This window comes from Bidens hawaiensis, unplaced genomic scaffold, assembly GCF_021521415.1.
Source record: "Bidens hawaiensis isolate Kalapana, Puna unplaced genomic scaffold, B.hawaiensis_p1.1 tig00022003_1, whole genome shotgun sequence".
NCBI lineage: Eukaryota > Viridiplantae > Streptophyta > Magnoliopsida > Asterales > Asteraceae > Bidens > Bidens hawaiensis.
The window spans coordinates 266,060-293,193 of record NW_027493410.1 but is presented as its reverse complement, the minus strand read 5'-3'; the positions used below and the strand labels follow the sequence as shown (position 1 = coordinate 293,193).

The window sequence follows — 27,134 nt, the reverse complement described above, 5'->3', positions numbered from 1 at the left end:
TTTTCCATAGCTTTTGCCTTCATGCAAAATGAAAAGATAGAAAGCTATACATGGGTCTTAAACTGTCTAAAGTTAACATTAGACAAGTGTATGCACCCACGTGTTATACTTACAGACAGGGAGTTGGCTTTAGTGAATGCATGCAAAGAAGTTTTCCCGAATGCTACTCAATTACTTTGTAGATGGCACATTAGTCGCAACATATTCAAGAACAGTAGGCAATCTATCAGGTCAGCACGTGATTGGGACAACTTTCTAAAATTATGGGAGTTACTAGAAGATTCTACAACTTTGGTTTCTTACACATACAATTACAAGCAACTTCAGTCATTCTTGATAAAATATCCACGTATGTTTTCTACGCCCCGATATATTTTTTTCTTTTTATATATCTCTTATAAGTTTAATTACTTTTTCAGGTGTTTTAAAATATGTAAATGAAAATTGGTTGAACAAATACAAGGAGATGTTTGTGTCTGTCTGGATTGATCAACATCTCAATTTTGGAAATAACACAACCAATAGAGTAGAAAGCCAGCATGCGGTATTGAAAAAATATTTGAAATCTTCAAAATGTTGTTTGGATAAATTTGTGGGTTGTATTAATCGTCTCGTGCAGTCGCAACATACATCAATCAAAGAAAGTTTTGAGAAAAGCAGAGTTGTTCGCATACATCAACACAATATACGATGTTTTAAACTATTGCGCGGTTTTGTTTCAAATGAAGCTCTCGATATAATTCTTGCGGACCATGAAAGCTGGAAGAATCTTCAAGTAGACTCTTCAAATTGTGGTTGTCGACTTCGCAACAGCTGTGGGTTACCATGTGCTTGCGAACTTTCAATGTATATTAGTTCAGGTAAGTATAATCTGATTGATTATTTTAATATTAGTTCAGATTTTTTTAATAATGATTCTATAAAATTGTTAATATATTACTTATTTATATTTTAACATAGGTCAATGTATTTCCTTGGATTCGATTGATATCTTTTGGAGGAAGCTAGATTTTGTACCTTCAACAACTGTCCAAGATGACGATGTTAGTTGCGAGAATGAACTAAAACATTTTAAAGAAAACTTCAACAAGCAGTCCAAAGCTGGGAAAAAAAGTTGGTTAAGAAAGCTGAAGGACATAATAGGTCTCGGTACAACAGATATTCAAGAACCTCAAATTCAGAAAAATACTCGTGGAAGACCAAATTTGAAGAAATCACAACAAAAAAGACGTGTCGGTCAAGGTACAACTGATATTCAGGAACCTCGAGTTCAGAAAAATACTCGTGGACGGCCAAGCTTGAAAAAATCACAACAGAAAAGGCGTGCTGAATTTTGTTCAGCCAGATATAGTTGCTCAAATGTGCCCAATTTTGTTGATCCGATTAAGGAGCCAGCCAGACATAGTTCATTCGAATTTGACCTGAACAGTGAACCATTGATAGACTTGAATGAAGTCCCAGGTGAATGTTTTGAGCGTTCATACATGATAGACTTAAATGTAATGCCACAGTTGAATGATTCCAATATAATGAGCGATATTCCAAAAGTATTTCATCCATATATAACAAATATACAGAATGTTAAAGGCGATGGAAACTGTGGATTTCGAGCAATAGCTGTTTGCCTCGGACTTGATGAAGAAAAATCTTATGAGTACATTCGACAGCAAATGAGAGAAGAGTTACAAAATCGATACGATATTTATAAAGATATGTTTGTCAGGGATGTAAATTCATTGTATCATGACTTGTGTTTTTTGGGTCACCTTGTCCAGAAGAACACTGGATGAAAATGCCTGAGGCAGGTGTTCTGATTGCCAATAGGTTTGGTGTTATCATCCATTCTTTAAGCATGTCAGGCAGTACCACTATTTTCCCATTTTGGAGTGGTCCAGAAGAAAGTCAACATCACAGAGCTCTTACAATTGCTTTAGTATTTGGTGAGACCCATTATGTCATGGTAGAGTTACAAGGAGAATCCCCAATGCCTGTTATCACGCCTTATTGGAATCTTAACAATATTAGCCGGTCTGCAGTTAGGTGGGAAACAATGTATAAGTCGCGTCTAGAATTGTACAGCCAACTTTATCGTCCTGAAAGTGGGTTTGTGGATTTAAGTGATTAATTATTTTAGTGTTTTTACATTCATAATGAACTTGTATTTTCGTATTTATATATTTGAGTACTTTTTAGAAGACTAGTAATATTCATAATTGTATAATAAAATATTTAATATACTATTATTAATACTAGTATTGCAAAAAACTAATTACAATAGTCTTTAAAAAAACCTAATTAAAAAATAGATATTAGTAGTTTAAATAATTATTATGTAATGATTAGTAGTTATATTTAAATAAAATAGAATAAAAATGATGATTGATATAATTAGTAGTTGATTGAACGATTAGTAGTAGATTAATAGGGTTGACTTGGTATACCAAATAAAAACTTTTGGTATATTTAAAGCCCCCGTTATAAATCTCATCTCATCTCCCTGTTCTGCCACGTGTTAAGTTTGCTATCGTGTCAGCCCCTCATTTTATTTGCTATCGTGCTCACTTCTCTTTTGTCTTGTCTTTCATCTGCAGAAGTTTCACTTTCTTCAAACACGTTCAAATTTCAAACGGCTTCACACACACACACACACTCTCTCTCTACTTCCTCTCGAAGCTAGCTTTGATTTTCCAGTTCTTTCTCCGGCAACGCGGGTTCTGCGGTTGCCTTTTCACCGCGTCAAAGGAAGATCTCTGGCGACCTAAGAATCCGCTTCACCATCGTATCTTGGTGGCTAGGGTTGCGATGCGTAGCTAGCAACAATGGACGAGGTTGATTAGCTTTTAAGGTTATGATGAACACTAATTTTTTTCAGTTTTGTAAATACATGTATAAGGGGCGGACCTACATAGTAGCCGTCGGGGTCCCGGGACACCAATGTTTTTTAAAATTTATTTAGAAGCGATATAGAAAATTTTTGAAGGACCCACATAAATTAACACTTGGACCCCATAAACATATTGCATATCCACTCTGGTTGGAATGAAACCTATTTTTGGAGTGAAAGGTCCCAGGTTCGAGACTCTTGTAAACTGATTTTACTCTATTTTTTTGCTATTTTTTAGTCAAATTGGCAATATATATGGTCAATATAGTAATTAAGTTTTTTTAGTTTGTAACATCAGACCAGAAACAAAAGCTGCTTCTCAAGTCTCAACCCCTCCTCAACACTGCTCAATCCTCCTCAGTCCTTAGGACCGCCACCTGCCCAACCCCTGCTCGCTGCCGCGCTTCTCTGCTACCAGCCACCCTCTCGGCACTCCTTCTGATTTTGCCTCAACTCTTAGGTAATTTTAGGGCTAAAAACTACTCAATAAAATAAAAATGTCCAATTGATTGATTTTATGCAATCAAATACTTAGATTGGTAATTCTATGTTGTATATTATTGTTAGATTGTGATTTGTTATGTTAAAAACTTGAATTTTAGGGTTAATTATGCAAGAATTATTGAAAAGAATGGGAAAAGGGTTTGAAGATATATATATATATACACACACACACACATATACATACATACATATATAGATTTAGAGAAGAGCCGTGCTATGGGTTATGGTTTGAGGAGAGTAACATGGTTTAGATCGTGCAAAACGGCTCATTATAAGAATGTTTTAATTTGGCTCGGGTCAAAACGATTCTTCTTGCTAAGTTTTAATTTTGTTTGCGTCGAAACTGGCTTTGACCACTAGACTCTTGTTGAATTGAGTTGTTTTATGAAAGAAAAACATAAGTTAATTCTACTGTTTTGAATAATATAGCCCAGATGTTATTAAGAAACTTCACACAAACAGAATTTGTAATGTTTTCTCTTATTGTTTCGAATAACATCGTATTTTGTGTTTATATTATAATGATATTATTTTCTATTATGTTTCTCGACCCGCCCCGCCCCGACACAACCCAAACAGCGACCGGCCAACAAAATTTGAACGCCGAAAATAATGGGACCCCATTGTCGAAAAATCCTGGGTCCGCCACTGTGTATACTGTTCAATGGTTTTAACTTTTAAGGTTTGTTCAAAAGCTTGTTGTGCGCTTCATGTACATGTGGGTCAAAATTGGTGTAATATAGGGTTTTGTATTACGTGATATTTAAAATGATCAAATGTATGACGATATTATGAACGGTTTATTTGATTAATGGTGACAAATATCATAATTTTTTGGTGCTATTATTTCTTATGTATTTTAACGCTGAATGTTTTTTATGTTGTTTGTACTGTTGTAGATTGCTGGTGCAGCAAACTTGGTTTTGAATTTTGATGTTGACTATTGGGTAGATATTAAGTGCGGGTGGGAAGAGAAATGAGACCAGCCTTGGTTTTCTTGGTTTTAAGAGCCACAATAGTGCTTACAAGTTTACAGTAAATATTTTTTTTATATTTTATATTTATTATTTAGAGATTGCTCATAGCGCATGAAATGAGCCAAGCTCAAGCTTGAACAACTACTAGTGAGCCGAGCTCGAGCTCTCATAAGTCAAGCGAACCGAGACTCTGGTAAATGTTAAATGAGTTGAGCCTAGAATTTTATAAATTTATAAATAAAGTAAAATAAAAAGAATTATTTGTTGTTCATGTTTTTTTTTGTTTATTAATTAAACGAAATGGCAGTTATATTAACTGGTCGGTTGCTTTCAATAAAAAAAATTCATCAAATCTTACTATTTTAATGAATTATGCATTGTTTTGCTATTTTACTGCAAAGTAATAAGTCTTTCATTTCCAGGGGTATTGAATCTATCTTAATTAATGTTTCGTATGGGTTGCAAATGCTTTTTATGAAAGAAAAAATCTAAATGAATTCTTTGGAATATTTTTGACCAGTGATATTGGATTATTGGGCCTGATGCGTATGACAAAATTGCTGACCATATAGATGATTATGAGCAAACCGAGCGTGTTACTTATAACAACGCCCCACTTCTTGGTATTTTGGTTCAGCTACAACTCGCAGGAGGTCATGGTGGATTGGTGGTTACAAGTAACCGCTTCCTGGTATGTTTCATTTTGTGTTCATTAGATATTTTTGTTTAGGTTTCTTTTATTTATTTATTTTTAATAGTCTGCAGTTGAAATTCATGTTGCTAAGCCTTCGTTGCTATTCAATCACAGCTTGATCCACTTAAAGAAACTCCATTTGCAAGTAAATGTTATTCCTTTAAGAAATATTATGTTTACAAAATTTTGGAAGAGATCAATTTTTGGTCGAGTGATGAAGAATTTTGTAGACAAACCCTTCCTGGTATAAATCCATATGGCATTCAGTTTGTCAAAGTGTGTTTTTACTATTTCTATGAGAGGTGATTAGAACACCACCAAATTTTGCTATACACCTCCAACTTACACACCAAATTCTGACGATTTTTTTTTATCTTCGCACATCTCTTTTCTAATTTTTGAAAACTAATATCTTGGTGTTATGAGCGAGATCACTTCATGGGACGACAATGAAGTTATTGGTGTCTCTGAATGGTTGTATGTTATGAGTGAGATCACTTCATATACTAAATGTTTTTGTTTGAAAAGTTAATTTTTAGAATTGATTCCTTGCATTAGAAAGCTTTAATATTTATCAATATGCATGATAGCATATATACCTGCAAATATGAACCATTTTAAAGGCCAAACTAATTTTTTGCCTTCTACATATGTTTAAGATAAAAAACACAATTCGTTTAACTTGAGTTTGTGATATAAATATTTGTCTGTCTTCTTCACTTTGTTTGTTAAATTCTCTGTGGGAGTCATCAACTTAAACAAAAGGTTTGTCTTAATTTTATAATTACTTAGATCCAATCCCGTGTATCACACGGGCATATAAGCTAGTGAAATATAATTTTGGACATGTGTCCCTTAAGAGAAACCAAAAACACGTGTCTGCGTAAGCTTCTCTTTACTATCATGTAATCCCTCTCGGGTATCTTCCTTTTACAAGCTTTATGGCAAGTTTTCTTTTTTAAGCTTTAAACGAAAGTGAGTTGTCTCAATGTCCACAATCCGCTTTACTGCCTGCTTCATTGCTGTTTCCAACTCGGTTTCATCTTCAACTTCCAGAAGCAGATTCGTTTCTGAATTCGGTTTTTTGTTGTTGGAATCTTCAGTTGGTGATGGGTTTCCACCTTCGATTGTTTTGTGGTAACATCCAGAAACATTATTCTTGCAGTTTGTTTCAGATGTCTAGGGTTAGAAAGCTTCAGATCTGTCATAGGACCAAAACTATTTGCAGGTAATTTATGGTTTTAGTTACCCATATCTGAATTTGTAAAGAAGATTCCGATTATACTTGTGTTATGTTATTTTTAATTGCGATTTCTGATGTTGATTATGTCATCCAATAGCCGATTATGTTGGTGTTAGGCCTAACTGTGATTAATAGTTCATCTTATAGCCGGTTAAGTTGGTATTAAAAATTTGATGGGACAAGGTTATGGGTTGTTTTATTTTGGAATGTGATTTAGGTAGAAAATTGACTATTACTTCAGAGTATGTGTGTATTGACTGAAGTAGTTTGCTTATATTCTTTTTCTAGATTAGATGGAGTTACCTGACAGTTGTGGGTGTTATTTTTGTTTCTTTCAGGGTTTTGTTGATTTAGACTTTGTATGATTGTGGCATTGACAAAGATCAAATGATCGTGGCATTGAAAAGGATTTAGATCTTTGTATGATTGTGGCATAATGGCATTGAAAAAGATCAAATGATTGTGGCATTGAAAAGGAGCGTGGCATTAGGTAAAAAGCATTCTCGACCTTAAATTTGCTAATTATGTTTGTTTACCATGATGTCTGTGTGTCATGTTAACTCCTCAATTTAAATCGGCTCAAAACGAGTCGATCTTTATTAACAGTGTTTTTTTTTTTAATTATCATTTTGGTTTTGCATTAGGGTTAAAACGGGCTATTTTTTAGAAAAAAAAGTATGAATTCGATTTAGATTATAACTTTTCAAAAAAGTTATAATATTTTGTAGAATGTATACATAATATTTTGATGCAGTGTGCACATTTGAACCGATTCGGGAGTCGAAACCGGTTTTCGATCCCGTCCGAAATCGACTTTGAAACCGGTATATACATTGAACCCTTCTTTCATCATTAATATGGTTTTCCTAAAGAGTTGAAGGTCTAAAAGGTGGCGTATGTAGTTGCACAATAGATGTTTGATGTTTTGTTTGTTTAAATTTGGAAACATTCTTTTTGGGGGATTTTGTAACTAGACCTGTAAGTCAAGTGAGACCAAATATTTTTTCTAAAGGTTTTAGGTGAGTTATTTGTTCTTCGAAATTGACTATGTGCGGAAAGTTAAGTAGTATTAGGTAAGGTTCAAGATTTACTATGCCAAGGAAGTTTTGTGTATAATGATTAGGCATTTCACCTTAACATCTGTTGGGTTTTAAATTTTTAGACAGAGAGTTTGTTGTAAGTTTTTTTTACTTAATCTTGAACTTGCAAAAGGGAATTTTGGGCATTTAGGTATTCACTTAAATTATTGTTGTTAATAGATCAAACTTTTATTCATTTTCAAATGGTATTTTGAAATTTTAATCCTTTTTTTTTTTGCAATACAAAAGCATAAAAAATCATTTTGGTATACATAACCCAGATCTTAATATTTATATCACATCCTTTACCACTATGATTTTAGATTTATTTATACTGCAAACATCTACTTGAAAGTCAATTATTGATATTCAGTTTGTTTGTTTTCAACTGTTTCTTTTGCAGAATGGGGACTGAATGCGCAATTGATTTTTCCATGGATGACAACCTCAATTTCTAACAGGTAACAGGGTACAATTTAGTGTCCACGTTATATGGAAATGTTCCTTGTATTCCAAGATATGTATGTATACATACAAGACCAATACTATCAATTTAGTGTAGACGATTAATGTTTGAGTAACCCATTTAACTAATGAAATAAGATAAGTGGATTGATATACTATTTCACTGGTAATATCTACTCTATGAGTATAAACTAACCGAACGTTTATTAAATCATATGTAAATCGTTTGGTGGGAAGTTCATTTATTTAATATAAAACGAGCATAAACAATTTTTTATCATACAACTTTTTTGTTACATTACTTTTTATCACATGATCAAATTTAGTTCGGTTCACAGTGGGCCGTTTTAAAAAAGCTATCAATTTGGTTTGGGTCAAAATGAATTATGAGAAATTTGGAGTATCAGAAAATGAGTTTGTGTCAAAAATTAACCATTTTACCGAAGTGCCATATTAGTTCGTTTGAAAATGAATTGTTTGGCCCGTCTTGAACCGGTGTCTAATTTAAGTTTAACCAAGTGAAATTGGTCTAATTCGTGTATTACAACACTCAAATTTGTAGTAGTTTTTCAATTTTCCTTGATGTTATCATTTTTTAATACGTCTAATTCTTTTATTCTAATACTCAGTGGCGGATCTAGACATAAATCTAGGGGGTAACATTCAATTTTTTTTCCTTATTTCATACAATGTAAACGAAAAAAAATAGAAAAACGATACTTGGTGTGCAAATTTCTTTTATTCGGTTTTTGAAAGCTTGAAATCTTTCCATTACATGTTCTTACTTTATTGAACGTTTCTCTTTCGACTGAACAAATTAAAGTATTGTTCAAATACTCATAACTCATTCTCTTACACAAAGCCGTATTGATAAGCTTCATTTTAGAAAAGCTTATTTCAATGGTTGCGGTTGTAATCGGAAAAACCAACGCTAGCTTTAATATTCGACAAATCAAAGGAAAGGTGGTGTGCTTTCCGGTGTCCACCATTACAAGAGCAAGGTCACACATTCATCCAATTTTGTAAAGTTATCATCTTCTTTTAAAGTGTGATCCAATTTTGCAAATTTATCATCTTCATTTAAAGTGTGATAAAAGGCCGTACGATTACCCGAAATACACCATTTTTATTCATTACCAAAATCATTCAGATACATTTATGAAATTGCCACTATCTTAGATATGTCAAACTTGGAAAACGAATCTCAAGATTAAACCAAACATGTTTTCTAACATAATAGTTGAGAACTCATTAAAAGCATGTTTGGGATTGAATTTGAAAAATGCTTATTGGCTTTTTTACAAAAGTCATTTTCAAAAGCTAGGATTCGGGGCCTTTAGAAAACTATATTTTAACCCTTTCAAAAAGATAAAATAAAAGGGATTTTCGTGATTGGCAACCACATTTTAACTTAATTCCTTTTTGAAAACACCAATAAGCATTTTTCAAACGCAACCACAAACATGTTCTAATTCTATTTCCAAGTTCTTGAATTTGCATATCCAAACCATATTAAAAATTTCGACCTCAAAATGATGATTCTGTTGTGCCTGTTTCAGTTTGATGTTTATCGTTCAAACAAACGAAAAAAAAAGGTTCTATTTGCTTTTGCTTTATTTAATTTGAACTTTTAAAAAATGATGATACTGTTGAGCATGTTTCTGTTCGAGTCTGTTTCTGTTTAATATTTTTCGTTCAAACAAAAGAAAAAAATATTAGTTGTTTTTATTTGCTTTAGGCTTTATTTAATTTGAACTTTTAAATTGGTTGGCCTTTAAATAAGTAGGGGTAACGTAATATTTTTTCCAGGGGTAGCGAAATACGAAAATCGACCCAAAAGGAAAAAAAATATACACTGCCGACGAAAGTTAAGGGGTAGCACTACCCCTACCTATTAAGTAAGACACTAAGGGGTATTCTTGTCATTTATGAAAAGAATTAATGAGAGAAAAATATGGGATATGAAACAATAAGATACTAAGGGGAATTTTGGTCATTTATAGATAAGAATTTATGAGAAAATATGGGATATAAAATGCGAATTATGGGTTGCTGGTCAAAATTAAAAGTAAATGACTAGCTGAACACTTGGTGTGATACATTGTGTTTAAATTTTTATGTTTATTGGTATTTTTTTTAGGATTTTTTAGTAGTTGACTGGATATTGGGGGTCTACCTTTATATATTTGGGGTGTTTGAATGTGTGTTTAATCTGTTGCGAGCAACTGATTCTGATTTTATGATTATTTAGGGTGAAAACTGACAAGAAACAACTTTGGGTAAAAGGTTTGTAAGGAAATTGGTTATTGAGACACTTCGTTTTAATAAACTACACATGGTGATTTGATATTACCTTGAAATATTTTTGTGTGTGTGCATTACTCTTTTAATAAACCAATATGCTTTCGAAAACTAGCATATGCTGTTGCGGAATTGTGGTACAGGTTATGTGGTACAATATTGTGGAAGCCTTGCATTTTAGATTGGAGGGATTAAAATGATGATGTGTCTTCGATTTTACTATTTCTTTTGTAATGTTTAACATTTATGATGCCTTTCTTTCCCATTTTAACCGATCCTTTGATTGGGTTGCTAATATAATCTTGGAAATGTTGTAATATCTTGGTTACGTATTTATTTGATTTGTAGAATTTCATAGATTATATTTATTATAGTGTTTTTAACTCATGTGTCACACGATCATATAGCTTAGTACTAGAATATACTACTGAGTTTCAGACCGCCAAAACCAAATAAAACAAACATACATACGTTTTCTAGAGAAATGTTTGAACCATTAAAGTTAAGGGATTTTTACATATTTCTCCTTCCTAAACCTTTGAAATTACATATTTCCTTAAAATACAAGTTTTTAATGCGAAATGTATAATGCTCTTTAAGAATGGTTTGAGAAATATGTAATTTCAAAGTTTAGGAAGGGGAAATATGTAAATGCCCCAAGTTAAAAATCAACTTAAATATGTTTTCTAGAGTATGTTAAACCATAATATTTCAAAGTTACACTTTTGTCAAAATTAGTATTAAAATTTGAAAACAATTCATGGTTTGTTACAAATTCTGCAACTTTTTAATAATTTCTACCAGAGGGGTATTTTTGGTTTACTCTCAAAACATGGGAAGATCTGCTGCTGCGAATCTGAGTTTTAGAACTACTTTAACCCGAGTCGGTTAAAATTTGTACCAAAGGGATACTTTTGATATATTCTCAAAACATGGCAAGACCCGCGTGCGAGTCTGAGTTTTAGAACAACCTTAACCCGAAGTCCCCCACCTAACCAGCGTATACAGTTTCGTGATGTACTCTCGTCTCTCAGTCATCTTCACCTTCTTATCTTCTCTCCTGTCGCTTTATTGTCTTGCAATTGTACATAACAGCGCCAAGGGTGTAGCAACCATAAGCAGAATCCAATAAGCATGGATATAAAAACAAACTAAAAATGAGCTTACAATTTCAGGCTCAGACCGTAACATAAACCAATGTTTTAATGGATCAAATACCGTGAACATGAAGGAAAGCGTAAAGGAAATTTTAATAAAGTACTTACACACATTGCCAAGATGGTAAAGTTGGATGTATTGCCATTTTGTGGCAGCTTCTATAACATGCTGCATCATTCTCTGTTACCTGTGTAAACATATAACAATAACATATTGGAGATTAACTCAGACTATTAAATAGATAAATAAACGAAGGTGTAAATTAACAGTTATCGGTTCTACAAATCAAGCATTCCTATACAGTTTAGCAACAAATCACCATAATCTGTAAAACTGCCCAGGCCCGTTTGGTTAGCAAAAAACCGTCTTCGCACTTTTAAACGCATTAAACGTGTACTTAAACGTAAGCTTATGCAAATATTGAGTCGACCAAATTATTTGACCAAACTAAACTGATTTAGATAATATTAGTTTTCATCTAAGTTAATGGTTTTACAAGCGCCACATCATGTTAAATTAGTCTTCTAAAAGAACCGAACAAACACGGATGGTATGTTATTATTTTTTTTTGGGGAATGAGGTTTCTAACTATTTCAGCAACTGCACTTTCAGGTCTTGTAATAGGGTGTCGAAAGGCAACGGTTTCTTCAGATGCATCAGCTCTTTCCAATCTTGTTACTGGTGACAATGGAAACTTGCCAACAGTAGGTTTTCTTGTTTCTTTTTATTTATATTTTTGGTCTTTATGGTTCACTTTTGTTTATTAAAGTTTTTTTTATTATATATTTTTTTTGAAAAGATTGTTGAGAATGAAGGCCCCGGTAACTGGGATTTAGTGGTGTCTGTCTTCAGAGAAAAAAAGGACACAAAACATCGGGTCGAAAAGCAAGAGGTTGCACATGAATAGCGAAGATGCCTTGCAGCTCAAGTTAACTTGGGAAGATGCACAAGAATATCTCTGTCCACCTGTTTCTAAACTGACTGTTGTCATTATAAAGAACTCTGAATTGGAAGAATATGATGTAACTGTTTGACATAAATGTGCGAAGATCGACTCGTTAAGGGAGTTGAGTAATGGGTCGATTTTAAAAGATTTGTGGTTTACCAACTCAACTAGGATAAACTAATATTAGTCCTCCATTTTTCTTAATTGGTATAGATTCACAACCTTCCATTTTGATTTCTTTTAAAACACAAATACAAATTATTTAACTAATATATGTATTTTAGAAAATTATTTATATCTTATGAATCCATAAGTTATGTTATTATATATATTATTAAATTTAGCCTTTTTGTTTTATTTTTACCCGTGTATCACACGGGATCTATCCTAGTTACATAGTATAGCGAATGCCTACTGTAACGAACCAACTTTCGTTAACTTAAAAAAAAAGTTTAAAAAGTAATTGTGTTCAACTTAGTTTTTATGATAATATTATATGAATTTTTTATTTTTTGGTATCCTAAACTATACCTGCTACAAATTAGACTACGCAAAATACCGGTACCTGAACGAACCAACCATTTATCAACTAAATCCTTGTTGTGTACCCGGCGCAAAGCGCGGTTGTGCGCATACATGTAACGTGTTGGGTTGATAAAGAGCTGAGGTCATTTAGATGGACATAGTGGTCATTTTACACCTTTAAGATGGACATAGTGGTCATTTTACACCTTTAAGACACTTTTCGAATTAAAAACACATCTGTTAAGATTTGTACCAGAGGGGTATTTTTGGTATATTCTCAAAACATGGCAAAATATCCTGCTGCGAATCTGAGTTTCAGAACAACTTTAACCCAAACTCCCCCACCTAACCGGTGTTTATAGTTTCGTGTGAATTCAAGTTTTAGCGTTAACAAAATGAACATCTTCGCGTTCGTTTGTTTTCGATCATTAACAGTATAAATGAACGGTTCGCGGACGTAAACTGACAAACAAAACTGAGAGAAATCCAGTCAAAAGAGATGTGATGAACAACGTGTTTGGCCTAAAAAGTTTGAAAACCTAGCCTAAGTTATAATAGGCCGCAAAAGTTTAAATGAAAACTTTAACGAGCGTAAACGAACAAACTTGAACAACTATAAAGTAGAAAAATAAATGAATGGACATAAACGAATTTAAATGAACAAACGAGACATGTACAAGCATCGGATCAAAACGGGTGACCATCGGATCATAATGGGTCTGTATTTAAACACATAATTTTCCATATAAACTTTACCAGTTCGGGCTGACTAGCAATACCTATGTCTTTGTATGAATATGGTATATAACTCCCAAATTTAATATTTCAAGAAGCAAGATATATTTTTTAATTCACGTACATAACATTTATCACAGACAAACAAAAATGTATTCTTTAAGAATACACGAATACACCAAATATAAAAGATTCCCGTCCACCGGAGGTGGACAAGTAAAACACTAGTGATATAGAATAAGGTGGTTTCTATAGGTAAACCACCAGCCGTATTAAACGTTCACAAAACTCATGTCAAAGACATGAAATACGAACAAACGTAAAATCACAAATTTGTTGGAATGCCGAATAACAAAACTCAGGTCAACGCCAAGAAATACGTACAAACATAGCTGTATAACAAAAATTCAAATGAAATAAAAGTGAAACACGTTTGAGCTTCCGACACACTATCTTCATCTTCGAAAGCATTTCCTGAAAAGAAACATAACATCAACAAATTGGGTTATTATCTGTTGGTCTCCAGACCCCAAACTACACACACAATAATTCACGTATGTGTAATTTCAGTTTCTAACACAATGTATCTTGTGTCAAAACATTTAATAATCCAATTTCAGTAAGCTGTTGAACGTGCATCAAGTTCAAGAATATATTTGTTCTGACTCGATTCTTGTTATATACATGAATCTTTTTCCTGTTTTAGCCCGTTCTCAAATAATGCATTTCAGTTGATTTCAATAATCTTTAATTCCTAGCATCTAGAAGTGAACAGCAAAGTTAAAGATGATACTTACAGTTATCAACTTCTGGTGTTTGTTGCAGATTTAATAGTGAAGATGATCTGAAGCAGGGTCAGAACAAACATTGCAAAATTACTAAGTCCAGAAAGTATACTCAATGGGCTGTGGCAGCAAGTTCTCCTTAACCAGGCACTCCCACTATTGTAATACATATTCACCTTTTTCAGCTCGGCTTCATATAAAGTGTCTTCACAAGTTTCATGCTTTATAATGCTGTTAAAAAGGTGTGCAACCTCTTCATCTGAAGACATATAGTTATGAATAACTCCAGCTTCTACCAGCTTTGCGACATCGTCTTTGGTTTTGATCAACATGGACATAGAATGCATATAGGAAGTGAAATATTTATTAGTTGCCAAACTATGCTCATAAGCAACCAAATTTCTTAATACCATTTCCGTGTGATCTTTATAACAGCCGATCATTGGCAGTTTTAAAACTGCCTTGGTAAAAGGGAAACGCGATTTTTCACTTGCTTGCACCGCCAAAATCCAAACGGATGAACTTTGGTTGGGTTGAAACTCAAAGCCTGCTTTGACAAGGTTTGTAACCGGCTGAATCTTCGAGTTAAATGGGACCACTTCCATATCAACCGGAGGCCTAAACAGTGCGTGTAGCAGCCCAAGAAAGTGCTGAGGATTGCAATCTGAAAGACCTTTGGCATTCCAATCAGCTTTAAATATCTTAATGGAAGTAACGATTGGGAGAAGAAGCTCGATAAGAGACATTTCGGGTTTAACCTTAGCAAGAGTACAATCAAACATATCTTGTAGGATAAAAAATGGAATTTGGTTTTCCAACAAGATTAGATCAGTTGCTATAGCTTTCACCACCGAATCGTCTCCCATATGCAATTGACCGTGATCCAAATACTTACAACCGTACTCGATGATAAACAGCACATCTTCGAGTAGATTACGGGCAATGTCTTTGTCACCACCCTTGATGACCCAAGAATAACAAGACTTAACTTTGTCTAACTGATCATGCAGTTTACTCAAACAAATTTCCACCACATCCTTTGGCGAGTCAGTCACGCGTTGAAGAAGAGAGTTCGCATACCTCGCTTTTAAGCCACAAGCAGTCTTGTCTGTATTGAGTGGTCCAATCCCAAGAACTCGGGGGACAAAACAACACGGGTTTGCAGCTTTTAACTCGTTAGGAACCAAATTTATTGTCGCAGAGAACAGGTCGCCCCGAATAGGCGCTTTAACCGTATGAGCAAAAAAGCTTTCGGCTTCAAGAGCATGGCTTGTACATCCGAGCTCAATATCACCACCACCGTCCACAGTTCTTTCATCTGCAATTTACCCCAAAAGTTTAATTTTTCCATTAAAAATTCGGCTGTTACAGAATATGATCAAAACCAAACTTATTATTATTATTATTATTATTATTATTATAATATAGGGTTGATACATCAATGGTTAACACAAGCAATATTGGATTTACTCCATTAAAATTAAATTCGGCTGTTACAACAGAATATGATCAAAAAAAATGTTAACATATCAACTAGAGGTGGGCAAATAAACCGATTATCCGAACCGACCCGAAAATCAAACCGAAATCAGCCGGTTTGAAACCGCTTTTTTTATAAGCCGGTTTAGAACCGATTGAAACCGTAGGGTTCGGCCTGGTTTGGAGTTTTAAAGCATGAACCGGTTTGTAACCGGCGGTTTGGAACTGGTGAGACATAACTGGTTTGTTACGCCCATGTAATTTTCTACATATTTTCCAAATATAGTTATAGATTTCTATAAATGCCGTTTGATTTTGAAACTTGAAATCGAATTAATTATATAATAATGTTGTTTGATCTTGGAAGTGAAAATTGAGTTAATATTTCTGGAAAGTTGAAATTGAATTAATATTTCTTAACCGTCAATAATATATGCCAATGAGTGAAACTTTTATTTGCCAATGAATTTCCTTAATTCAACAAATGCCACCTTTTAAATTCAAACCAGTTTAAAATCGATTTATATATAAACTGGTTTAAACCAAACCGAACCGGTTCTGCAGGTTCAAAATTTTAGGCTTCTAAAACCGGATCAAACCCGAGCCAGTTTTACCAAGAACCGGTTTAAACATTTTGACAACGAACCGGTTCGGTTTCAACCTGAATCGGTTTAGTCTGAAAACCGATTTGTACACCTCTAATATTATCAACGAAACCCATTATTATTATAAACCCATTATTAAATAACCAAACCCATTATTATTATTATTATTATTATTATATCACTATTTAGGGTTGATACATTAAATCAAATCTATAACACAGTCTACAAAATTCATTACCTTTCGTGAAACTTAAATAGATCAGGGTTTTGAACATAACTAAAATAACAATCCTTTGAATTAGCAGATATAGGGTTTACAGAAGTATTTGAATTTAAAACCAAACTTAGGGGATTTGAAACTTAAATTAAAATTAGAAATAGGGTTACCATCGAGTTTGAAGGCCGTTTGCAAATCCATTGAATATGATAAAAAATATGGCCGGAGACGTCTGTCGGAAGAGCTGATAGGAAAATATACAGAGTCGGTAGACTGATCGGAAGCAGGAGAAGTCAAGCGTTGACCTTTTTACCGTTTGAGTTTAAATGAATATAATATAATATAATATAATTATAATGACCGACCTTTTTACCGTTTTGAGTTTTGTGATTTGATTTTCAAATTATTAGGCTATTGGGGGTTTAGGGGGGATAAGTGTATTTGACGCCCAGTCGGTAAATAGAGGATCAGTTACTGCTAACGTAGAGATAGATGCAAAACTGAACGTAGCAGTCAACGGATTTGGACACATTGGCCGGAACTTTATCCGATGCTGGCATGGGCAGAAGGACTCACTGCTCGAAGTGATGGTTGTCAATGACAACGGCGGTGTTAAGAATGTAAGTCGAAGTTACAACACTCAATGCAATGTGTACAAGTCTCCAAAGCTTGATTACTAGTTTTCACCATTTGCTAGACGTGTATAGGCTTCTCACTTGCTCAAGTATGACCTATGTTAGGCGCCTTCAAAGTTGATGTTAAGATCGTCGATAATGAGACGATTAGCGTCGATGGAAACACTACAAAAAAATGCCATATAGTGGCATACAAAAAATGCCACTAAAGACCCATGTAAGAATGTGTAGCAAACAAAAAAGTGCCTCTACAAGTGGTAACGCTAAAGCTTTTTAGTGACACTTTTTCAAATTGCCACACAAAGTTGTAGGGCTTTTAGTGGCACTTTATTTTTTTGCCACAACATAAGAAAAGACTTTTGTGGCACAATTTTTGTGCCTTTAAAAAATCATCCTAATTACTTATTTGTAGAAATTTTTGTGGCATTTTTTTTGCCACAGTTAAAAAACTTCTACGACACAAATTTTATGTCAATAAAACCTGTTTTTTTAAAGGAATATTGGTTTTAAATAATCTCAATCATGCCATATTAATAAATAGCAGTCCCAACTTCAAGTTTGCCTGGTGGCGGTCCCAACTAAAAGGGTGTTTGTTTATAATAGACTCGCGACTAACGGGACTAACGGATGTTAACTCCGTTAGTCTGTTGCTTACGTGGCATGGCTACTTGTCAAAAAATTAAGTGGGCCCCAATCATTATGTTGCATAAAGTGGGCCCCAATCCTCACCCTTCTTATTCATTCCATACTCCCATTGTTATTTACTCCATCTCAAAACAAACAGAGTCCTTGAATGGCATCAATCTCGTCGGGGACACCATGGCAAGCACACTCTCGGAGCGATAACAAGCACTACCAATTCCCAAATACCAACCTCTCAACACTATTCCCATCTTTAATCAACAATTCCACCGCCGGAACCCTAAATCCAACCACAACGCAACCGTCGCTCGTGGTCGTCGGTGTAACATCTTGGATTTTTCGAACCCGTATTCATTTACATATAGCACGATCCGGGAATTTATTCAGATCCTTATTAATAGTAATATCAAGTAATTATAAGTATCCCTTAAAATATTTTCACTTTATATCCTTTAGGTTCCTTAAAGTTGTTATTTCTTGATTTACCTTAAATTATAATCAATATTTAATCATTTTAAAAACTACAGGGACCAAACTTGACCAAAACCAAAACTCCTCCTCCCCCTCCCCGAAGCTCCGTGCGGTGGCAGCCACCCAGGTGGTTACGCGGCGCTATGGGTGGTCTGCACATATTCGTTTTGTTGTTATATGTTTCCTAGTTCGTTTTTGGTCCGAAATCGCTTATTTTAGGACATAATCGAGTGAATTAAGCCCCAAGAAAACTAATATAACTAAAATACATATCCATATACATAAACCCTTGATCAAGAACGAAATTTACAGCTTATAACATTGATTTGATCATTAAATGCTTATTCGGTTTCTTAAACGAGTAAGTAATCATATTTAGTTCGATTTAGTGAATCCTATATAAACATATCATTATTTCTCTACCACAAATCATCCCTAAACCATAAAACACTATTCTCAGTCGTCACCCTCCTCTGCCCCTCCTCAAACTCTTCGGTTTTTGCTTATTGGTTGAAGATACGTTCATAACCGGTTGACTTTGCATATGTATGGACATTTGACTCATCGTATCTGTTGATCTTTTCACTTTCCGGGTAAGTTGTAAACATAGGAATCGTTCATATATATTCCCTAGTCAATAACCTTCAATCAATTTCGGTGGTTGAAGGGTGTTGACTGATCAATTCACTTAAACCCGTCAAAGGGCAAAACAGTCAACAAGTTTGACTTTACGTTTTCTCATACTTCTAGTCGGATTCAACATTCGGTCAAGAAGACTTTTATTCTCATAACAAAATTTTAAGGCTACTGACCAAAACCTGACTTCCGACTCGCTGTTCGGATTCTGGTCAGTACCAGCTCGCTTAAATCTTTAATTTAAATAACCAGAGTTCTAGACATCCGTTTGGATCGATTCCAGCGGCATTAAGTTTGTTTTTACTCATATTATCATATCTCCAAGTTTCAGGTTCTGATCATTTATCTCGTTTGACGCATAGTGGACGACTCGCTTAATCTTTAGTTCGTTTATCTTAATTATTAATCACTTGCCTTTAATCTAAGGTGAGTTTATCATTCCCCTATTTTACCCACTTTTCTAAGCATTTTGGATACATATGCGTACCTATCAGTATTTCATACTATATATATATATATATATATATTCAAACAAATGCATATGTGTAATTGTGAGTGACTTAATCAAACATATGTGCTACTTGCTTACTTGTGTTACTATTCATTCATTCATTCATTTGTATATTGGGATTACTATTCATTCATTCGTATAGTGGGTGCTCCTGCTATTGACCAACGCTTGATTCGCTTGGCAACGGTCTACGTACTTGTTATGGTTTGATTATATTTATCGCACTTATCACGTTATGCTTATTTATATTGTTGTGTCAAAATTAGTGATATTCTCACTCAACTTTATGTTGACAAACTCCATTTTATACGCATATGCAGGTTGCTTGTATTGAAGATTGAAGTTTGGACACGTAGACAAGACCTTAGGATATAATCAAGATAAACATTATTTGAGCTTATATTCATATTTGTAAATTGTTTGTTATATTTGGATAATGTGTGTATTATTTGAATAAAATAATTAATTAGATATTGTCACATTTTATATATGATAGTATCTTCGAGTTGTGAGCACGGATCACGCCCCGGCATTTCCGCCTTAGGTTGGGGTGTGACAGCCGGAACCCTTAATCTGACTACCACACCACCGCCACTCGTGATCTGAACGTCACAGCAACGGCGCCCGTCACCTTTGATCGAAAAAAAGTGTGCCTAAAAATTGGATTTGGATTAGGAAATTAGGGAGATTTGTGGGAGAATTCGAAGGTAAGATAGAGGGTTTCAACCGTACCTTCTGGAGGAGGTGGACAATGGAGGTTGCGGGTCGGTGGTGGTACGTGAGGTTGGTGGTGGTGTTTGGAAGTCTGGATTGAGGGAGATGGGGTGAAGTGAGGGCTTAATTATTGGGGAAGTGATAATTAGAGAGAGGGAGAGATAGTTAGAGAGATGAGCTGAGGTGTATGTGCCACGTATTTGCCTTGTAAGCAATTTTTGACAAGTAGGCATGCCACATAAGCAACAGACTAACGGAGATAACACCTGTTAGTCGCGAGTCTGTTATAAACAAATACCCTTTTAATTGGGAAACAATGATCCAAGCGACGAAACAATGTTTCAATTCGGGTGTTTAAATTTTCAATTAACAAAAATCAAGTCATTTGAATCACTGTTTTGGGATAAGTTTTACATCAGTCGAATCATATCGTTCTTCCGATCAAAAGCCCTAAAACATCGGTTTGAAATTTGTGAAAAAACTTAACGGCGTTAAGTGCTTTTTAACGGAGGTCTATTGAGACAAAAATAGCTGAAAGTTTGGACCGCTGGTAGTGATTTTTAAAGTTGAGATTATTATCGGCCAATACACAAAAGTTAGGATTATTTATTTTCAATTTGCCGTCAATGTATATTACACAATGATTAATCATAGTGATCACGTGACGTCAAATACAATAGTTCACAGTAAAACCGGGTATGTATAACCAACGCTGACTTCAAGTAAGCCTTAACACTTTTATTGACCAATTGTCTGTAGCTACTCGCACTTGGGCTATATAACTTGCTTGATGGTTAGTGGTAACTCTTTATTCAAACGTAGGTGTATATGATGTAATACACTAATAAACTTTCTACCAAATCATCAATTTATTAAAGCATAACATTTACAATCCTTGTCAGAAGTTCTAATTCATTATTGGTAATCATTAATATCTTAAAATCTAAAAATTGATTTATATACCATTTACCAATCCTTGTCAAAAGTTCTAACATTATTGGCGGGTTTTGGCAATTTTGCTACGAGTCGTCATTTGATCAGGCCTTTTAAATTTGTACTTTAATTGATATTATTTTTGTTAAAAAGATATGGATGGTTTCTTAATGAACAATAGGTCTCTTTGAGTGAGTGTAATCGCCAAAGTTCATCCTTGGGTCTTGACACACTATTCATTTATTTTTATTTTCTCTCTGTTTCTTTTCCCTGTTTTTGCAGTTTTATTTTTTTTAATTATTTTGTTTGTAAATGTTTATGGAGCCCGGATCCGTTTTCTTTCTTTTATGTTTTCATTTTAAAGTTATTTTTTACTTTTCTTTTTCAAATTTGTTAGTTTTTGTTTTTCAGTTTTTTATTTCCTGCATTTACAAAGTTTCCTCCCAAAACTAATCCACTTCTCTCCATAATTTTGAGAATCATTAATGTTCCCCCCCACCTCACAATATTCTTCCCTTCATTCTTGGTAACTTCCTGAATACATACACCCGCTAACTTAAAGTTATACATCCCGCTAAATAAATAGCCGACTTATGTGGTGCTAAACTGCTAATAGAAGGGCTTTCAATACTTAACTAGTATTGAGTAAATAAAACAAATCATATAAACACTTATACATTTTGTTTTAACTATGATATATAAAATACTTTTGTGTAATCACATAATCATATCTTTTTTGTTTCCGAGTTACTACTAACCCTAATATACACTATGTGAAGGTCTTATACGATTCGATTCTCTACTTAAATTTAGTTTTTCATTGAATGCCCCACAAATGTGATTTTTTTTAAATCCTCGTGGCGTTATGTTACATTTCAAGGTTTATTATTTAAACTATAGATTTAATAAATTATAGTTTAATTCATAAACAATTAACTTATATATACATTAACTTTTGGTTTAACAGACTCACATAGTACCAATCAAATCACCAGAATTGATACAAAATTTAGGTTTCACTGTATCACAACATTTACACTGAAGCCTATACATATATCTATAACTTCTATATAACATGAAGAAAAAAAATAGAGAAAATAACTAAAACAACACTATATTAGAATCTCTGTTATATAGAAAAGTTTATTGAAAACTAAAGTAAACTTGTATTTATATTTAGAGCATCATTTTCAACGCTACATATTTTGTTGTGAGTGTAAAAAAAAGAGAGGAAAACTAACAAAATAATTGTTTGAGTATGATGGCGATAAGAGTAAATAATTGTATGTGGTAACTTTTAAAAAATAAACAAAATTTAAAGAAAAACGTGCTTTTTTTGTTATTAAACTATAGAGATGACTACAGTTCCAACGTTTACTTGTAAAAAAAAACATGTGTGAAAATGTATCTTATGAAAAACAAAAGGGTATGAATGAAATACATTAAAGTTAAAACATAGAAACAAACAGCTAACTAGTTTTATACCCGTTCAGAGGACAAACATTTTAATGTCATAATGACATACTATTTTTTCTTTACATTCTAAAAAAAACATTATTTGTATAAAAAATAGACAAAATGTGTAAAAACATGACGATAAAAACAATATCTTAGAAAAGCATAAAAAACTTGATCATGGGTTTAAGCAATGTCCGGGCATTCTAACGTCATAATGACACAAGTCTTTTGCCTCTTTAAATCCTAAACAAATCAGTATTTGTTTAAAAAGCACACAACCTGTGTTAAAGAGTGAATCATTAAATGAACTCTTAAGGTTAACCGATCATGTAATGATGGTTTGCGGTTCCAAGTTACTTTTAAATGATAATGTTGGGAAGTCAATAGAAGACATACCCGAGTTTGAAGATGATCAAATAATTTCTGGAATCAAGCATCAAATGAAATTTGTTTAGGTATTTTTCTTAACTCCAATAATGAAGTTCTCTTTGACATTTAAAAGTGGAATTTTGCACAAGCTGGTAGTAGTTAAAAACACACAATCCAGTTCCCAAATCTAAAAAGAAAGCACAAGATCATTTCATGTCTGCATGAATTTTACATCAAAAGATTTCAAATAAAATACTCAAATTCCTCAACAAAACTGTCAAGCACCAAAACAACCGATGACACTAACAATAGTAAAAAGGACTTATACACTGAGATACAACACTTCTAGAGATTGTATGCGTTAAAAATCTAGTTTGGGATTATTTTCAATCCGTTCACCTCTTAGCTAATTATGACTTGTTCATTAGCAGATGGGTAAATTTTCCACATCTACAAAATGCCATGTGAAAAAAAAAAAGAACTACAATATCAGAATTTCAGAAGCCCGAATGCCCGATTAGATGATCACTGCCACATGAACTACATTTAGGTATATTATCTTTTAATAGTTGGCCACTTAAAATGGGCCGCAATGGTTTACAAGTCTCGTGTCTAGATTACCTACAACAATAACAAAACAAAGATTAACCCACAGGAATATCTCAGATTTTCTTAACTAAAGGGTTTGCTTTACATTTCAAGATTATGAACCCTTGCACTTATCTACAACAGTTGTCATGAATGTATGCATCCTCTTAGCTACAAAATGATTATATTTGACTATTTTCATAAGGTACTATAGTATAGTTCATTAAAAGAAGAGATTAATGATAAAATGCTTGTCTGCGTCTTTTGAAAAGGGTTGAAATATACTGATTGGATAACGGTTAAAAACATCAATTTTTATACAATTGGGTTGACCAAAAACACGTTTCATTTATGAACAATATATTTTTAAAATACATGTTGGTGTTAAATATGAATTATGTAAAGTTTAAATAAAGAGAATAAGACAACTAGTGCATTGTTTGCATTAGTAATGCATGACTTTCAACATATTTTGCTAGGCTCGTTTCATTTGTAACTTACTTTTATCATATGAAAGATGTCCCCTCCCTTGTTCAACAATTCATGTGCATTTCTCCCCCTTCATGTCTTCAAATCTAAAACCGTATGGCTGAGCACGGTTCGGTTCGGTTCAATTATTAGGCAAAACCCAAACCAAAACCGAAGTAATCGGTTATTTGAATATGCAAATCATTCGGTTTTCGATTTTCTGGTTTTTCGGTTTTCGGTTCGGTTATTTTCGGTTTTTTTACAATTATGTGTTGACATTGCAAAAAAAATAAAACTAAAAAATGAAAATGCATATTTTAAGCTTGTATAAGAACGAGTTAGAGTACCACAGTCCACATATATATTGAATTCAAAAAACAAAAATAGGCACGTGTTACATGAAACTATACGAATACAAAGTTGCTAAATGGACTTTAAAATTAAAAAGGATTGAAAGTTTAGTCCAGATCTTCATTCATCATCTTATTTATTTATCTTAAAAGTTTAGTTCATTCCTCATCATCTTGATAATCTTTATCATCATCAATCGGTTCGGTTTTTTAAAAATGGATAACCGAATCGAAACTGAAATTTTGGTTTTTCAAAAAAACAAAAAATTAGCCGTTGTTTAATGCTTCGGTTCGGTTTTTTCGATGCGGTTTTTTCGGTTAATTCGGATTCGATTCGGTTAATTCGGTTTTCTGCTCACCCCTACTAAAACCCAATGCATTAAAACAAATGACAAAAATTGTTACAAATTTACATACACAATAGATTAATTTAGGTTGACTAATAACAATAATGGAATATAGATATTAAGGCTGTTACTTGCAGATGTTTCCCATCAAAAGTCACAATAGTCGATCAAAATAATCCACAAACCCGTATGATTACTGGAATCCAAATAAAAAAGAACCAAAAACATGAGATTTTGTCTATCTGAGACTAAAACTCAATTAAAAAATAAGAACAATAATGAATTATTCATACCGTATTTCCAAGCGATTCCTTTAATGATGAAAACACCTGTTTATCAATATCTTTGTGAGACACAAAATAAGATAATGCTATGAAAGATTGGATTTCATCAAAGAAAACAAACTTATTAGACATGTAAATGCAAAATTAATGGGAAGCAAGAAACATAGAAAATCCAGTTGTGTGTACTGGCATCACAAACATTGCATCCATATTTTGAATTCAGAGACTACAAACAATTCTAAGTGATAGGCATGTGATAATTAAAATTAGGTGATACAACTAATTGTGAACTGGAAAAATTAGGCATGTGATAATTAAAATTAGGTGAAACTGGAAAAAGATGCAAAAGTGACACATTACCGGAAATTAGGGCTCAATTCTCTATAGCAATCATTAGATCCTGGATATGATATTTCCAATAAAGACCATTCGAATACTTCATCAAGTATCAACAAACAGTAAGCAGCCGAAACAACAAATTTAAAAAGAGTAAACCTTTACCGACGAAAGCCATTTTCCATCAAGCCACTGTATGCCACCTGGTGCCTTCAGGAAGCTAACATCAATCCTCTCTCAAACGACCATTTTTTATTTACGGAATGAAATTTTGAACGAAATTGAGGAAGGGATATTTTTTGGACTTTAAACGGTCCTGATTTCATCTCAAGCTAATCTAAGGGTTGTAATTCATCCAAAAGGTAGCTTCATCCACCGAAAACAATATATTATATAATTACTCGTTTTCCAATTGGGGTTGCGACGCAACTTGTTGCTCGTTTGCCTGTCACTTTATTGTAATCGTTTTGATTTTAATAATATATAGTTGATTATGAACTAAAAAAAAAATTCTCAAAAAAATAAAAAAAATCATATATTATAATTATTATTCATTTGATACATGATCTTCTTTCTTTCAATTTCAACAAGTTGCTTCTGTTGGTTAAATAATAGGTGCATTTACATGTTTCCCCTTCCTAACATTCCTAATTACATATTTTTCCAAAACTAAAAAATCAATTACATAATTCCCCTTCTTAACACATACATATTACATATTTGTCCATTACATTAAAACAAACTTATTAGTTGACTAATTTTGTCTTATTGACTTATTAGTTGATTAAAACAAACTTATTAATTGACTAATTTAGTCTTATTGACTTATTAGTTGACTAATTTACCCTTATTGAGGTCAACCTTCTAATGTTTATTTCGGAGGTTGAAGTCAATTTACCGATGTTTTAAAATCCGGTATTTTATTCGAACCGGATTAGACTAAAAAATGGTATAACCGGTTGAACCGGGTTATATAGTTTACCTTATTATTTCATATAAATGCAACTTGAATTAAAAAAAACCAAGAAAATAAATGATTCCATAATATAATATCATTCAAAAGTTAATTCATGTTCAAAAAACAATACAAAAGCACTTGACTTTCAAACAAAGTTCTTTTAAAATAAAGGTGCACAATAGATTTATGCCATCGGAATGTTGCATGCATCGATTGCACGATCGCTTAAAACATGAATTCACTCTTATCGCCATCCTCATCATCTAGAGTGAAAGTACTTTTCATTTCCAACAATAATAAATATGAAATTTTAATTACATATATTCATAATATACAAAAATTACATGAAATAAGTAACGTATACACAAAAAATGGGCCTAAACCATAAAAAATCTGGTAGGCTTTTAAACCGGTTTACCGGTAAATGGTTTTTTATGAAAAAATGGCCGATGTTCCATAAAACCGCTCAAATATACTGAGTATAAAATATCCGATTCAACCAATTTTAAAACACTGCAATTTACCCTTCGAGCAAGCAACTCTCATACCATATGGTATAACATAATATCAAGCACAACCCAACTTACTCACTTTATCATTATTTGTAACTTGTGAATCCATAAGGTATTTTATTATATATATTATTAAATTTATTTTTTTTAATTTCTTTAACCACCCGTATATAACACGAGCTAAATCCTAGTATTAATAATGATTCTATATTCTTTAACATGCATATTTTTGTTACTTTTTATTACACATGAGTCAGAACCTTAATAAGCTGACGAGGAACATGCATACACATATTCACTAAAGTGAATCAAACTTTAATGGTAG

The 27,134-nt window shown here is 33.2% G+C and overlaps 1 protein-coding gene and 1 long non-coding RNA gene across 2 annotated transcripts; both read right to left on the bottom strand.

Moving 5' to 3' along the window:
• Positions 1-14,313: 14,313 nt before the first annotated feature.
• Positions 14,314-16,012, bottom strand: LOC143564442 (UPF0481 protein At3g47200-like). The gene is made up of 3 exons (XM_077051715.1): positions 15,880-16,012; positions 15,682-15,786; positions 14,314-15,614 (listed from the first exon to the last, which is right to left on the bottom strand). The coding sequence occupies exons 1-3, from the start codon at positions 16,010-16,012 to the stop codon at positions 14,314-14,316; spliced, it is 1,539 nt and encodes a 512-aa protein (XP_076907830.1).
• Positions 16,013-23,440: 7,428 nt separating this feature from the next.
• LOC143564427 (uncharacterized) lies at positions 23,441-24,916 on the bottom strand. The gene is made up of 3 exons (XR_013140871.1): positions 24,851-24,916; positions 24,056-24,129; positions 23,441-23,587 (listed from the first exon to the last, which is right to left on the bottom strand). It is a non-coding gene; the product is annotated as an uncharacterized LOC143564427 (long non-coding RNA).
• Between the last annotated feature and the right edge of the window lie 2,218 nt (positions 24,917-27,134).